The 17,590-nt window shown below is 37.7% G+C and overlaps 1 protein-coding gene across 2 annotated transcripts in view; it reads right to left on the bottom strand.

Moving 5' to 3' along the window:
- Positions 1-3,031: 3,031 nt before the first annotated feature.
- LOC126821632 (sodium-dependent phosphate transport protein 2B) overlaps positions 3,032-17,590 on the bottom strand; it is a 41,717-nt gene continuing 27,158 nt past the window's right edge. For both annotated transcript variants that reach the window (XM_056101190.1, XM_056101191.1), the window contains exons 2-9: positions 15,988-16,017; positions 15,062-15,161; positions 12,210-12,338; positions 11,286-11,429; positions 9,699-9,890; positions 8,212-8,330; positions 7,491-7,803; positions 3,032-6,632 (exon numbers count right to left, since the gene is read on the bottom strand). In XM_056101190.1, coding sequence (XP_055957165.1) covers positions 5,713-6,632; positions 7,491-7,803; positions 8,212-8,330; positions 9,699-9,890; positions 11,286-11,429; positions 12,210-12,338; positions 15,062-15,161; positions 15,988-16,017 — 1,947 coding nt within the window. In that variant the 3' untranslated portion in view covers positions 3,032-5,712. The remainder of the gene's footprint in view (positions 6,633-7,490; positions 7,804-8,211; positions 8,331-9,698; positions 9,891-11,285; positions 11,430-12,209; positions 12,339-15,061; positions 15,162-15,987; positions 16,018-17,590) is intronic.

The following is a 17,590-nucleotide window of genomic DNA, read 5'->3' as shown; positions in this document are numbered from 1 at the left end:
CAAAGGGCCACTGTCCTCCTAAGTAAGTCATTATTATAATCAAAGGGCCACTGTCCTCCTAAGTAAGTGGTTTCATTAATGTCCAGATTGCACATAGTATATACTGTTTATAACCTGGTGGGTTTTCTCTGGGTTCGCCGGGTTCTCCGGTTTCCTCCTACTGTTAAAGACCCCTACGCGCAAGCAAATTAATAATTAACTAAAATTTAACCATGCGTTAGTCCCGAAATGACCTAGTTTGTGTCGTCGAGTGGACGTTAAACCCCACCTCTCCAAATTGTACGCTATTCTAGAGAATAGTTAACTCATGTGAAAGTGATTGCCAAAATGAACTATAAAAATGACCCGCAAAAATATCCCAGAACCCAAAGTCCAACTCGGAGATAAGAAAACGTTAGACAGATAACGATCTGCTACGATTGGAACCCGCACGAAACGTGTTGGCTTGTCCTTGGCAGTCCCACGACCGTAGGGAGGTTTTCGTTCATGTTCAACGTAGTATGGCGGCAGACCACCATTAAATTTCACAAATTGTACTTCGTCTATTTATAGCAATTCTCTCTCTCTGTCTTTTTTTCGTACCATTTTGTATGCCCATTTTTGTTGATTTTTTGGTCTAGAATGGACTAAGAGGGTTTGAATTATTTTGATAAATATTCATGATTTTGGGGCGGAAGGATAACACAGTTATCAGGTTGGTTACGGTGATACGGCAAATAGTTACATGTTTTTTAGTATGGTTCTTCAAGTTTGTGTATCTCAAAACTTGGGATGTCAACCTCATACAAATTGTAGTGCAAAGACATGACGATTTGTTCCTCTGTCTGTAGCGAAATGCATTCAGCCCAGCAAAAATTTAGGGAAATGTTAGATGTGAGCAAGGAGGCCAGAATTAACATTGAAGTCAGTGTGGAAATTAATGGTGGTCTGCCTACGGATTACGTCACTTGCTGGCATATTATCTCCCTTTAGCCAATTTGGTTATTCCATAATGGTATGTACCGATTGGCTACAACTGGTATTTGGTAGTATTGGATAGTCGTACGGTTGTGTAGGGGTTTCTGTTTATGTTTTAAGGAGTATGTGTGTCACTAGCGGGCAAGGGATTTCACTTGCATTATGGAATATATTGGGTGTATTGACTACAATGATCTTCAGATGGGGATGAGCTGTATTGTCATATTGCAGCTGTATATAAAGCGATAGGAACCGTCTCTGATTGGCCTATGTTCGCTGGCAGTTCCTACCGCTTGCTATACAGCTGCAATATGAAAATACCTCTCATCCCCACCTCTGGTCTAAAGCTATTTTTGAATCCTTACCGACTATTTATCACCCTGATTCTTCTTTGCTTGCCAAAGGAGGAATCGTTTCTTGCCACATGTGACACGCATTTATAATAATTCAACACTATTTTCAAGCAGAATTTTGCGATATACAACATACACAAAATACGTTTGAACTGATCGAACATTACAAGAGTCGAACATGCGCGGACCGTATGTTTATTTAATCGCTAAATTCTACTTGAAAATAGTGTTGAATTATTATAACTTTGTGTCAGATATGACGAGAAATGATTCATTTTGCGAAGAATAAACATTCACGGAGAAAAAAATAGATGGTAAGAGTTCCAAAATAGCCTGAGAACAGAGGTGGGGAAGAGCGGTATTTTACCGTATTTTCATATTGCAGATGTATAGCAAGCGGTAGGAACTGCAAGCGAACATAGTCCGATCAGAGACAGTTCCTAAAGGAAGTAGGTGGCAGAAGGATCACATGTGTATGTAAACTTACTGGAAACTGGGGTCGTGGGTAATTGCAGATCAATACAGTTTGGGGACAGGTACAGTCAAGGGGCGTACTGGGCTCGGGCCGTCGGATGTGGTCCAAATGAAATAAAATCCATCATCGCATCAACCGGCTAATATAATGACCTAAATCCAAAGAGACAAATGAAATGAAATGAAATGATATGGGGTTTAACGTCCTACTGTTTTGCTCCGAACGGGGCTAATGAAGATGGGCATACGCCATACAGTGTGCTATGAGGGAAATTTTGCCCGGACAGCGGCACTACGGCCTACTCTTATATCGAATTCCAACTGTCAAGGGATCTTTTACGTGCACGCCAATGTGTACACGGGACCTCGGTTTTTCGTCTCATCCGAATGACTAGACAGCTGTCCTTGTCAGGCCCTCCGTCCTGCATCCCTGACAATGGGGAACCACGTCGGAAAATCTGGATGAACTTTCTTGGCCAATGCAGGGATCGAACACCCGACCTCCAGGCTAGCGAGCCAGTGCCTTACCCACTTAGCCACGTGATCCCCAACAAGCCAAAGAGACAAATGATCTATGCACGGGGTTTTAGACAATCTGATGAAAATACAGATCTATATTTCGTTTCGTTTTTTTTTTTTTTTTTATATTTTCGATGGCCAGCTACACTACATGAAGATCTGATAGGTCGCGTCAGAGGTCATACGAGCGGCTTTTGACCCTATGACGTCAGACATTTGATTATTAACTAATCAATCAGCATTGATGTTACTAGTGGATTACCCACAGTTCCGTGCAAAACACGCTTAAAGCTCGCCGTAACAGATCGTTTCATTGACAAAGCCCTCACACCATTCAGAACACGTCAATGATAACAACTCTTCCAGGTCCTAATGTAGTAAAGACAAGGAAAACGAAATTTTGAACTATAAAAACGAAACGAAATAGGATCTGTGTTTTAATCAGATTGGGTTTTGGAGAGTTGAATCAAGCTAGTTTCGTTTTCTCGTCACCGAGATGGAGGCCCAAAGAAACAAATTGTTCCGAGGGCCCAGAGCTACCCAGTCCATCCCTGGATAGAGTTCAACAAATAGGGGGCCCAAAGAAACAAATTGATGCGAGGGCCCAGAGCTAGCCATTCCACCCCTAGATAGAGTTCAACAAATAGGAGGCCCAAAGAAACAAATTCACCCGAGGGCCCAGAGCTACTTAGTCCACCCCTGGATAGAGTTAAACAACGATTTATTGTTACTGTTTTTATTTCAAATTTTTATTATTTTTTTTTATCATAAATATAAACGAATATAACCAATAAGATGCTGTATTACCACCGTTAACGATTAACTTATAAAATATAAAATTATTTTATTTAAAAAAAACAAACTTGTGTATAAATAAAAAATGTTTGAATTTGTACATACAAAAAAATAAAAAGTGATATGAATTTCTTGTGGTTCTGAATATCAATCGATACAGATGCTTGTTTGGTTAAGAATATTAGGGATATTGTGATAAAGATCACCGTGTGCATAAATTACCATATAATTACCATATAATTACACAATTACCATATTATTCAAATCAGATGTCCATTTTGATTTTGTTCCCTTTATTTTACAATTACCCGAAAACGAAACGAAATTTTGTTCCCTGTTATTTTACAATTACCCAAAAACGAAACGAAATTAGTGTTCAATTGCCATATAACCAAATCAGCTGGCAATCTCATTTCGTTTAATTTTAAAAATTGTACCCCAAAAGGAAACGAAGTTGTCAAATTATTTCTAATATTGGGCGCAATAGTGTAAAAAAATCCCTAAGATAAACGCAAGAAAATACTGTGATCTAATTTCAATTATATTGTATCGATTATCAACATCGAAAGTGCATATGAGAAGGCGATAGAGATAAGATGAGCGAAAATGCAGAGTTCAAATACCTTATAGCCGTTGGTCGTCAAGTCGGGGATGTTTCATCCCTTATAAACAACGATGGTTCAATTCCGTTCACAAACATATGGGGGACAGAAACTTCCACAACACTCGGAATTCCCTACAGACAATATAACGTTCATATGTTAGATTTCTTTTCTGAATTAAATGACAAATAATTAATACGCGTGCATATTTAGCGTCGATTAAGCTGGAGACAAAAGAGGTATGTGAAAAAGCACATGATGACCAACGGCTTTATAACAGTATAAAAGAAAAATGATATATTAAAATATATAATATTAAAATCACATATATTACATATTTACAAATGGTAAATAAATCAGTAGCTTTTGTCTGAGCGAATTGTGAGCAAAGTTCATTAAAACAGATCTTATAACATGAGGGAATTTATTTTCCATTGCCATATCGGCCTTATTTTGAAAATCACAAAATTGAAGAAAACAAGTTGACTAGTCATCATCAATCCGCGCCCTTGCATTTGTTTGGAAGGAATAAGGACAAACAACATCTTGGAATATTATCATCAATCCGCGCCCTTGCACGTGTTTGGAAGGCATAAGGAAAAACAACATCTTGGAATATCAATGGAACTAGTCAGATTCATACTCTGATCATAGTAGCTCGGCAAGGCACAGTCGCTACTCACTGTAATGTTTGCACAACAACCTTTGCCTACCTCAATCAGCCGCTGTATGTTAAACATTAAGCTTACATACCAGAACATAAAATGCTATAATAGGTTGATGTTTGTATAAAGTTTCAAAAAGATTTCTTGAACGGATAATGAAATATGCTCCGGAAACGAAATCGGGTCGGAAGGACGGTCATCAGAAAATAAAATAATAGGTTGATGAATGTAAAAGTGTTATAAAGTTATCTTGGAACAGTTCAGGGATGTGCTCTAGAATAATAATCATATACCAAAAACTACGTCAAATGTGTAGTAAAAATTCAGAAATCATTCAACGGCAAAATTTGTTTCCATGAAAACACAAAAATCCGAGAAATCCGAGAAATTTCTAATTAGCAAATGGCACAACTATTTTGTTTGTGCAAAGTTTCATGACGATATCTTGAATGGTTTATGAGATATGCCCACAATTGTACACCAAACACTAAGTCAAATTTGGTTCCATTGAATCACAGAGAATATAAATCCAAGAAATTCCTAAATAGCAAAAGTCACAACTGTTGTAATAGGTTGATGTGTGTACAAAGTTTCAAAAATATATCTTCAACGGTGTATGAGATATGCTCTGGATACGAAATCGGGACGGGCGGGGCCCATTTCAATATCCCTTCCTACCTTCTTTCGGTGCGGGATAAAAAGCAGTCAGGGGGCGGCGGTTTTTTCATATTTAAGACAGTTTCTCAAAGCATACAGTTTGGATAATGGACGGTAGAAACTGGCAGTTTAAAGGGTAATATGTTTATATCAAATTTCGGCGGACTTGTAATGGGTACAATGTAAGTTTATATTTTGAACCATGTATAAAATGGGTATATATTACAATATATTAAATTCACAAGAAAAATATAATTATATTACATCTATTTATATTGTAAATCACTTAAAGATGCGTTATGTAAGGTCTTAAAATAGATAATCGGGACTTTGTTTATTATCGCAGCACTAGTACTGGACAATCGTCTTATAATTTTGCTAAGAATAAAGTAATTTGACTGAAATTGTCAATAAATTTATTTCTATTATCTATTTTTTTAACTATTGTAGCTCGAACGACCAGCCTTTTTCTTTAATCAAAATCTAAGATAATGCATCTTCAAATGATACCCTTGATTGACGTCATGATTTGGTACCCGCCAAACCTACGTTTAAATAACATTGTTAAACCAATAACTTATAAGACCAATGAATTTACGTTTCTCTCAAATGTATTTCGGTTATGCGCACCATCTTGTTTTGTCATGGGAGACGAATTTTATGGAAGACACCAAGCCCATAGTATTCCCCTTACAGATGGGTATTTATTACATAGCCTTGGTTATCTTCACCCACTTTCCCATTACTGTGACCATTGTGGTCCATTTGAATAGCGGGTTTGTCGCCATCAACATAATCATCATCTTTTTGACGACAACATTTACATTTGGTGAAACATCTATCTATTGGTCTTAAAGATCTCAAAGGTTCTGGTAAGAAATGCCAGTTTCTGAGAACAGGTGGTAAGCACCCTGGTCTCTTTCGTTGTAAACAATTTATAAAAGCGACAATGATGCAAAATACAACGATTGGAATCATGACACCGGCCAGGACGTACCACCCAGGGACAGAGAGCGCAAAAATCAGAGCTGGGAAGATGAAAAACATGCAGAAAATATAGACGATAGCGAACCATCGATATTTAGCCGTTTGGTTTCCAAGGAATTTAGCTAAAGGAATCGGTGGTCTGAAGAATGGAAAGGGGTAGAATATCAGGATTCCACTGATGTTGAAGAACAAATGACAGAAAGCCACTTGCAAGGAATCGGCGATGGTGTCCGCATCCTGGGCCAGAGCCGATAAAAGACCAGTAGTAGTGGTTCCAATGTTAGCACCAAGCGTCAATGGATACATTCGATCAATTTCGATGACTCCCATGCCGACCAAGGGTGTAAGCGTGGAGGTGAAGATAGAGCTGCTCTGCACCAGGATGGTTAAACCAGCTCCCAACAAAATGGCGATGTAACCCGTAAAATAGGCCATTTTACCCGGGAACTCGGCGTTGATGAACTTTTTAATTAGCACAGCTAGTTGTCCTCGCAGTAACTGATGAAGCATTTTTACGATAACTACCAGGCAAATACAAAGGATGGCCAGGGCTACCACTAACAAGATGGCGCCCACTCCCTCTTCGCCAATATGTTCGTCTAACCCTTTAAAGGCGTATTCACCTGAAAAATAATTATAATTAATTATAAAAAAGAACAATTAAACATGCCCTTACACCATCCTCAGTGATTTATTCTCAAACAATTTTCGGGGCAAAATAATGGACACGGCGAAGCTACATTTTCATGGATTTCGTTATTCGCGGTATCCACTTACCCCAGTGCTAGGGCAAGAATAATTGCCTCCACGACCTACCCATTCAAGTCAAGAATGAACCAATGATCAACTCACACATGCGCATAAAACCACTGAGACTAACGATGAAACCCCTACAAAAACGACCAACAAATCAGATTAGATTTCACCTAAATTGCATGATAATCGAGGCTAAAATACTCCGCTCAGTGTACGATGGAGCAAAAACAAAGACAATATCTTCGAGAAACGAAATCCCTACGTGAATGAGGTGAAGGTTAACTTTACTAAAGGTATGTAACTCTAGTTAAGCCACAAACGATGGTTTACTCCAGCAGTATAGGTTCGTCAAACGCTGTTAGGGGTGTGATGCAATCAGATTAAAACACAGATCCTATTTCGTTTCGTTTTTTATAGTTCAAAATTTCTCTTTACTTGTTTATACTACAATAGGATCTGGAAGCATTGTTATATAACCCACGTTCTGGATGATGTGAGGGGTTAGACAATAAAACGGAGAGTTTATTTGCGTGAGGTAACCAACTAGAAACACCAACGCTGATTAATTAATCAATGTCTGGCGTCATAGGGTCAAAAGCCGCTCGTACGACCCATGACGCGACCTTCCAGTACAACTTGTCAGATCTTCATATAGTGTAGGCCATCGAAAGTATAAAAAAACGAAACGAAATATAGATCTGTATTTTAATGCGATTGGTACTTACATGGCTTGTAACAGGTGGTTGTGTAGTTTGTTGTAAACGCCTTACAATTAAATGTGTCATTGGCGTTAGATGAGTCAACCCAGGATTTAAGGCAGTTGTCAGTAGAAGTGTTCATCGGTGGTTTGAAACAGTTCGCTTGCATCGTATCACAGAACTGCGTCCTCATTGATGTCGTATATTGAGAAATAGTGGAGTTAAAATCGTCCAAACAACAGGCTTCCGGCTTTGTCTTATCACAACACGATTTCATCAACTTGACTGCACCGACGTCGTGTGTGTTCGTAGCGATTTTAGTAATACCTTTACTATCCACCTTTAAAACAGAATAGAACAGAAATTTCAATTAATTGTGTCAAGGAGTCGCGGTGACTCGGTGGGTAAGGCAATGGCTGGCTGACCTAGCGGTCTTGGGTAAGCTTCCGGTTTTAGCCGAGAAAACTGATCGGGATCTTCAGGTGGGATTTTTCCTTTGTCAGTGGGGCCAGACAGCGGGCATGACAACAGAACAGTGTTCGGGTGGTACGGAAATCCTTGGTCCCGTGCACGTATTGGAATGCGTAGCAGGCGACAGCGCCGCTATCCGGGCAAAATTTACCCCATAACATACTGTATGGCGTTTGTCCAGTTTCATTAGCCGAGTGTCGATGCAGACATGTAGGACGTTAAACGCCAGTTCATTTGAGAGAGAGAGAGAGAGAGAGAGAGAGAGTATTGAATCTACCTGTATGATCAACTCAGTAAAGGGTTTGGTTATAACTTTCAATAAATCTTTTTTCGCAGCTTTATTTGTCTCCAAGGGCAAGCTCTTTATTATTACTTCACTTAAATGGAATAAGTAGCCTACAAAAGAATTACACATATTATCATACAACATAGCCTATCACTGATCCAGACTGTGTATCGTCATTACTTACATTATTAGTACTTCGTTTCTATTTTTCGATCCCTGCATTAGCCGAGAAAGTTCATCCTGATTTTCCGGCGTGGTTCCCCCTTGTCAGTGATGCAGGACGGAGGGCCTGACAAGGACAGCTGTCTAGTCCTTCGGATGAAACGAAAAACCGAGGTCCCATGTATACATTGGCATGCACGTAAAAGATCTCTTTGCAGTTGGAATTCGATATAAGAGTAGGCGATAGTGCCGCTGCCCGGGCAAAATTTCCCACATAGCACACTGTATGGCGTATGCCCATCTTCATTACCCAGTATAGGAGCAGATCAGTAGAACGTTAAACCCCATTTCATTTCATTTCATTTCATTTCATTTCGTTTCTATTTATTTTCGTTTACTCTTATTTAAGTCCCCGCGGTCGCCGTTGGGGCAGTGTGTGTCACGCTGGGTCGCTAACCAGTAGGTCTCGGGTTAGCTGTTGGTGTTGGCCGAGAAAGTTCTTTAGGATTTTCCGACGTCGTTTGGCATTGTCAGTAGTGCCTGATGGCGGACCAGGCGAGGGACTGTCTAGTTGTTCGGGGTGGGGAGGGGGCGCAAACTAAGGCCCCATGTACACCTTTGCCATGAATGTAAAAGAATCGTTGATAGTTGGAATAAGAAGGCTGTAGCAAAATTTCCCCTCATAGCAAACCTTACGGCGTAAGCCCGTCTTCATTAACCATGACAGATGATCGGTTAATCGCCGTGCTTTGAAAATATTTTTTGATTAACGTTAATCGACAAGTATTGATTCGTTTGACAAGTCAATTTTTGTAGAAAATACGGAACCATTTCTGGACCAAAATGCCTATTAGACAGTCATTGTTCACAATATTGTACTCTGCAGGAGATTCGATAGTGCAAAAATGATGCATAGAGACTTTAACAATCTGATTAAAACTCAGATCCTATTTCGTTTCGTTTTTTATAGTTCAATATTTCGTTTTATTTGTTTTTATTACACTAGGATCTGGAAGAGTTGTTATTATTGACGTGTTCTGATTGATGTAAGGGATTAGTCAATGAAACGGTCTGTTAAGTTGACTTCTTGGCGTGCTGCTTGCTCAAACCACTGGAAACGTTACCGCTGATTAATTAACCAATATCTGACGTCATAGAGTCAAACGCCGCTCGTATGAAATGAACCATGATGCGACCTGCCACTACAACCGGTCAGATCTTCATTCAGTGTAGGACATCGAAAGTATAAAAAAAAACGAAACGAAACAAAGATCTGTATTTTAATTAGATTGAGACTATGCTACAACTGTACTTACCAGTTATTATTTCTAGAGGTAATAAGACAATAACAGCTAGCCAATTAAACATATCATGTACGGTGGCCCCGGCAAAAGCTCGTCTGAAATCATTCTTGTTGGTGATTTGACCAAGTGCTACTATAGTATTGGTTACTGATGTACCGATATTGGCTCCCATGATAATTGGTATAGACGATCTAATTGGTAAAACTGTAACATGATAAATATAATTAAAATATAATATAATTAAAATATAATAACACTAGCGGATGACCCGGTGCTGCACGGGTTGAAAGTATAACTACAAAACCGGAAGCGGTAGACCAACGTCACCTAGCCTATGTTACTTCCCGTTACAAGCTACCCCTTTATATAAAATGCCGCCAATCCTGAACAGACAGACAAACAGACAGACGACAGTCACAAATATTAGTATCGATTAATCCAGAATTTAATCACCCCTTCGTTCGAAATGATGTCAAATATACTGATGCGTCAGCACTGGTGGCTCTGTGGTTCGATCCAGGTATAAATCCAATGGCTAGAGGAACGAAACATGGAGGTCAGTGAGTGTAATCGTAAAAGAAGCTTTGACAACTTGAACAAGGGAGCAGTGGAGCTGATGTCTCCCGCTACAATCCCAAAATAAATAGATGACACTTTAAAGGAGCTAAATCGCTAACATTTGGGACCTAGAAATTGACAAAACGCATATAATACTGTAGTATGAATGTATATAAACTGATGTAAATTCAATGGTTTCCGTTTTTACTCCAATTTCAAATCAGTTATGTTCGGCGAAATAAGCCAGCAGTCTCAAGCGAGTGCAAATTTCTAGCGTCTGGTTATTCCTGTCTACATACGCCGTTTGATTTGGTGCAATGTGTCTAGCCTCGTCCTTCGAGTCTCTTGATACAACTGAGGCTGAAGCGCATAATTAGGGTACACGATTCGTGTACCAATGGTAAAATGTTGATTTTGTCTTAAATATTGGATATCAAATGCCCATCTTTTTCCGGTAAGATCACAACATGAATGTTGATTTAATTTGACAAATAAATCGTGTTTTCAATGTTGAAGATTTTGGATGATATTGAGTTAGAGACTTAGCTACTTTAATTAATTGCACATTTATCTTTTTCCTCACTCTCCATCAGTTACAATCAAAGTTATCTTGTCCCAAAGCATCGATAAATGAATTTGCTTAGCTTTACAGGGAATTGTTCATCACTGATATGGACCTAATGAACATCTATACCAAGTTTAACCATTCTAGCTTAATTAAAAGCAGAGTTCTTATGTTCCAAAGTCTTGAGCAATTAAATTGCTTATCGCTACATAGCCTACACGGAAAATTCTCAGCGTCGAATTTAAAGAATTTCATCACTCTCAGCAAATTAGAACCCAAGTTATGTTCCAAAGTCTCGACCAATCAAATTACTTCGTCTAAGATATTTCTCATAAACAGTGAATAAAAGTTGAGTAAATTCTTAACTTATGTCTGAGAATGTTTTGTGAACTCAAGGCCTGACCTTCTTCGTGTCAGCATCTAATCCACAGCTTCAAAAGACTTGTCTAAAGATTGATTTCATATTTGGGACTTACTCTGAGCACCGACCATACTGATGATAATAGATGTTGATGTGGAGGAACTCTGTACTAAAACAGTGACCAGCACACCCATCATTAAACCAGCCACAGGATTCTTTAAGATATCATTGTTCCGGAAAACTTCGCCAGCTTTCTTACCTAAAATAAAAGCAAATTAATAATCTTTTTTGTCGATCACACATGCAATAATAACCCGACAATATCCGACATTTCTTTGGATTTATACAATATATAAATGTACTACTTGAACACTCAACTCCGGTTTCCTCCCACTGCTAAAGACCCCTACGCGCAAGCGATTTATGGAAATAAAATTAAAAACCATATGTTAGTCCCGAAATGACCTAGTTTGTGTCGAGTGGACGTTAAACCCCGTTTCGCTCTCTCTCTCTCTGAACACTCAACGTTGATAAACCCGGGAAGAAATGAAATGAAATGAAATGGGGTTTAACGTCCTACTGTTCTGCTCCGAACTGGGCTAATGAAGACGGGCATACGCCATACAGTGTACTATGAGGGAAATTTTGCCCGGAAAACGGCACTACGGCCTACTCTTATATCGAATTTCAACTGTCAAGGGATCTTTTACGTGCACGCCAATATGTACACGGGAACTCGGTTTTTCGTCCCATCCAAACAACTAGACAAATGGATAATCGAGACTATGAAGGAAAGTTATGCAGTAAATCGGCTCACAAACCACTAAAGATCGCAGGCTAGCGATGCCATCGATAGTTGATTATGGTCTGGATAGGTTAATTAATGTCTAATTAATAATTAAGATAACATTCCAGGCCTAAAGAAAGACCTGCAATAGACAGATATAGCTCTTGCATAATGTATTTTTAATCAAACCAGCTGGATGATACGTCACGGGTTTGTTATTGGTGGTGCAAGAAACTAGAACGGCGAACTTACCACCAAGTAGTTTGAAAGCTGAACTCAGGAAATCCAGAGAACAGATAAAGAAATATAAACAGGCTATGACCAGAATAACACGAACAGTCATTCCAACAACTCGCTGTACTTTGCCAACTGAATCCAGCTCTGAAAATACAAAGACAAACTGCATGTATATACATTAAAAAAGATCGAATATTTTGAATGGAATGGGGCTAGATGTCTCCGCAACGCAGAGGGGGGCGAGGTCCGATCCCGGACAGTTACTCGGCATTGTTCAACCCTGTATATCCTCTTGATTATGAAGAAGACTCTGGCAAGAAACAATGTCTCGTGGTTAGTTTGGACGTACAACAACCCTTGACAGTTGCCACTGTCTGGGCAGAATGCCCCAAAGCACATCCGTCTTCATTATTCATTATCCTGGTCCGTTCAGACGTTAAACCCCATTTCGTTTCATTTCATTTTTCTTTTTTATCTCAGTGGTTACTTAAGAGCAACGAGATGAGCGGATTTTGTACGGACAGCGGCGTATCGCCTATTCGTCCCTGAATTCCAGAAACCATTGGTTCTTTTACGTGCACGTTAGTATGAACACGAGTATACCTCGGTTTATTTGTATGGTTGGAGTAGGTATACCATTCTTGTGGAATGGAGTTTAACGTCTCGTCAACAGAAGGGGGGGGGGGTACTGAGTTAGATGCTGGAGAACCTGATGAAGGGGATCCTATTGATTCAGGGGCTAAGTGACGGGGTTTCCATCTACCAATCACTGTTATTTTTGTCAAAACTTCAAACACACATAACTTTGTTCAGAATTAAGTAATTTGACGGAAATTCTCAAATATCCATTTTTCATTATCTATTTTTGAACTTAGTGTTAATTTGTTTTTGTAGAATAACCCCCTTTGATCGTGTTGTTGTCCTGTATGGTTTCATGAATTGTTGTAATAGTTTTCTGTATATATTGATCTCATAATTCTTGTATTACTGTTGAGAGAATACTCTTCGAAACATCGCCCAAATAAATAAGTAGCTGTTTTTCTATAAGTATGTGGGTTTTTTTTGTGTATTATTTTTGAGCTATTATAGCAAGAACAGTCAGCTCTTTATCTAAATCTTACCTGTTCGTATTAGCATCCAGTATTAGGGACCTTTCGCATCGGCACGAAAACGTCATCGATTCGTGTGTATTTATGACGTCAATCCTTAATGAGTGTTCAACTAGTGAAAAACGTCACGGGTGTGTAGCTCGATTTACGTAGGTATGTAAATAAAAAATGTTTCTTGTCTCATATATTGAATTTTCCACAATTTTCGAGACCTTGTGTATATTGTTGATTGTGTAGAGTTTGTAGAATGTGCTCAGATGTAATATTCTACTTGATTTGTTGTACATCCGCCAAAAAGTCGACTGAAAACTTTGCCTTGACCGACAAGTTTAGAGGGTGGAAATTAACGACATTTAGCTATTATCGTACCGCGTGTTAGAGGATACGAAAACGAAAACGTAAACGAACATATCTTCGTTTTGGTGTTCGTTTTCGTGCCGATGCGAAAGGTTTCTATTATTTAAATAATTTGTATGCAAAACGACTAGAGTCGGAGCAGAACAGTAGAACGTTATATCCCATTTCAATTCATGTTATTTCATTTCAGTTGAGTGCACAATGACAACCTAGTTAACATAAATAAAAAATCCATCGTGCGTACATCGATTATAAATTGTGTAGATTTAAACAAGATTTGTACGCATCGCCTACCGGGAACTGCAATTTATTCTTCACTATAGTTTCTTCGATATTTTTTTTCTTAAATTATATTGAAATGGTATAATACAAGTTTTTATTCACCATTCAGATACACGTAATGAATCTGCACGACCTTTCCTTCATTCAAATGTTAGACACTGTGATAAAAATATAACTAACAAATGGTGAAAATTTAGCGTTATTTCATTTTTGTTGTTTTGGGGTTTTTTTAAATAAAAATAGAAGTGCAATTCATTTAGCGAACAACCAAAACTATGCAAAAAAGTGAAACTAAGCGTTGATTATTTTAAAGTTTCGGGTATAAAGTTGACAAGAACAACTGTAAAGTATTACATGTGTATAATTTAATCAGCCCCCCCCCCCCCGCAACAATTTGAAATATTCATTTAATATTCTGTTTTAAAATACAGATGTGACGTCACCCTTTGATGTTGGCGTATCTTTATTTCCTATAATGTACGGGCAACTTTCCAATCGTACAGTATCTATACTAAATGAAATATTGGACTCGCGTGACGTATTTCATTGAAAAGCACGTGCGGGTGCAGTATGAGTATATTAATGTCTCGCTCTCGACCATTAAACCATACTTATGGATTTCAGCTGTTTTGTTGTTGAGGTGACATATCTAATAAAATTGGATGTTTTATTGGTGTCTATTGACACCACGATTTTTCAAAAGTTTCTAAGATAAAACCAGTTTGTAGATGGCCGCAATATATTATGTTTTAGCGCCGTTCAAGGACTGGGTGTGCTTATTTTGTTGGGTGGGTTTTTTTTTCAATAAATACATATATTGCTACAATCTGATTACAATACAGATCTATATTTCGTTTCGGGTTTTTTTTATACTTTTGATGGCCTATTGTAAAGACAATATAGTTAAAACGTAGTGTGAAATAAACTCAGTGATTGTTTTCCATATAAATTTGTTTTTATAGTATATGTTCAATTACTAAATGCCGTATGGGGATTTCAACAGCAAAGATAAGTCAAACCAAATTTTGAACTATAAAAAACGAAACGAAATAGGAACTGTGTTTTAAATCAGATTGAATATTGCTACTTTAATAATTTTGTTGTAATAACCGTACGTACCTGCAAAGGGTGTTTGGGAAACAACGACGGCGGAAACCTTCCATGGATCTTGTTCTTCTTCTATTACTACCTCATTGCCATCACAGAAATTGTGAAATTTCTAATTGTGAAAAAAAACCATACATAATTACACATTCTGCACACAGAGAACTGTCTACTCTGAGAATCGATCTCTGTCCTGAATGGCCTCCATATTGAATATGAAAAATTAGTATACTATTGTGTAATGCGGTTTAAATGCAGTTTATATCTTTCATATACGCAAACACTAAATACACATTTTCAATTCTCGAAGTTTACCTAGTGTTTTCGACTGAACTAGTCGATTTAGGAATTAAAATGGCGTCCATATTGAAAATGAAAAATTAGTCTACTATTTTGTAGTGAGGTTCAAATACAGTTTACACCTTTCATACACATAAACACTAAATACACATGTTCAATTCTCGAAGTTTACATAGTGTTTTCGACTGAACTAGTCGATTTTAGAATTAAAATGGCGGTCCGCTAACTTCGTGTCTGTTCTCTTACGGAGCTAATGGCAGTCAAGCAGTTTACACCTTTCATACACACAGACATTGAAATATTAAATACACATTTTCAATTCTCGAAGTTTACCTAGTGTTTTCGACTGAACTAGTCGATTTAGGAATTAAAATGGCGGTCCATTAACTTCATGTCTGTTCTCATGCGAAGATAGTCGCGGACAACCAGCGTAAGTTTCGAATGATAATTACACTAACGTGGATAGGTTGGATAATCAAGACTATGTATATGGTGGAAAGACCAACTTTCGTGGGGTTTCCACGAAAAGGAAACTGTTATTTCGTTTGTCGCTTTTGAAAAATAAGAAGAATATTTATTGGTAACATATAATAGAAAAAGGGCAGTATATTGACAACCCCATAGGTAATTACTGAACTTACCCCTTTCTCCATATCATACCCATTTCTTTCCTGGAAAACAAAAGATAAATATATAAACACCACAGGCCATTTGATAAAACACATAAATGTATTATTAATTTTATACGTCATCATTTTCGTCAAAATGTCATCATTTACGTCATATTGTCGTTATTTACTTCACATATCATACCCAGATTAATATATAAACAGCATAGGCCATTTAATAAAACTCACATATAAATGTATTATTAGCACATTACTTTTACACGTCACCATTTTCTTCACATTGTCATCATTTACGTCATATTGTCATTATTTACGTAACATTACATGTTAAGAAACATACAGGTAAATTTATTAAGATAGATCCTTGGCCAGGCAGTGATAAATTGGTTGATACATTCTATGAAGAATAACCTCGCAGTAATAATTGGATTTATTGACGTGCTGCTGTCTAGTTTTAGCAGAAGTAACCCCTTTCAACAATCCAGTTTTAAGAAATAATTTCAACTGATAGCTTATAACTAACCATTCAATTCGTGTTTGGAATAGGTCATTTTATATAGAACTATATACTAATTTTACATGTAAATAGAAACTTATGTTTAAATTACATATAATTAGAAACTTATTTTTGAATTACATGTAAATAGAACCTTGCATTCAATTTAGATGTAATTAGGATCTTATGTTTAAATTACATGTAAATACACGGATGGCATGAACAACGGGTCCCTTGTACACATGAGTAGGCCTTAGCAGTCGCTGCCTGGGCAAAATTCCCCTTATAGCAAGCACACTGCAAGGTGGATGACCGTCTTCCATTGACCTAGTTGGTATAGAAAAGTAGTTCTTGAACCCCATTTTATTTCATGATGATATAGTTATAGGTCATGTCATTAATGTTCAGATATTTGAATAAATTATCATACGTGATTTTGGCAAATAATGTTATTCCCTAATAATCTATTACTGTCAATTCCGCCTCAAAGAACATTGTTTGGCGTGTGACCGTTTTCATGAAGCCGGCTGATGCAGAACAGTGGACATTAAACCCCATTTAATTTCATATGAAACCCATCGATCTCAAATCAATGTAAAAAAAATACAGCAGATAAGTATAGCCTAGAACACGACCTCATTTCATTTTTGCTCTTCGTTTTGTTCTTAATACAAAATAAATAAATGATGTTGTTGTAATAAAAGAGTAATTAGGCTGTATTTTACCTATGTTTTATGTCTAATCTTGTGATTTATAGGTGTGCCTAAAGGCAAACTGACAGACAAGCCTCTAGGACTTTTATAAAATAGCGTTATTTGAAAACAGTTGTAACCGGTTTGGAGGGACTCCTTGCGCAGAACAGTGGGACATTAAACCCCATTTCATTTCAATTCCTCTGCGCATAAAACTTAAATGAATACGTGTGTTCTTAGGGATTTTCTGGCATGATTTCCATTTTTTATGTGGTGTATTTTATTAAGACTCGCTTGTATTAATGTCAACGTAAAGGTCCCTTATTTTGTATCTCAAAGACAGTATTGTTCCGAACCAAAGCGGAGACCGAGTCGAACCGTGACAACGATATTATTGTACTTAATGTAAAGACATCATGACATGTTA

This window comes from Patella vulgata, chromosome 5 (genome assembly GCF_932274485.2).
Source record: "Patella vulgata chromosome 5, xgPatVulg1.2, whole genome shotgun sequence".
Classification (NCBI taxonomy): Eukaryota; Metazoa; Mollusca; class Gastropoda; family Patellidae; genus Patella; species Patella vulgata.
This window is presented reverse-complemented; position numbering and strand designations above follow the sequence as displayed.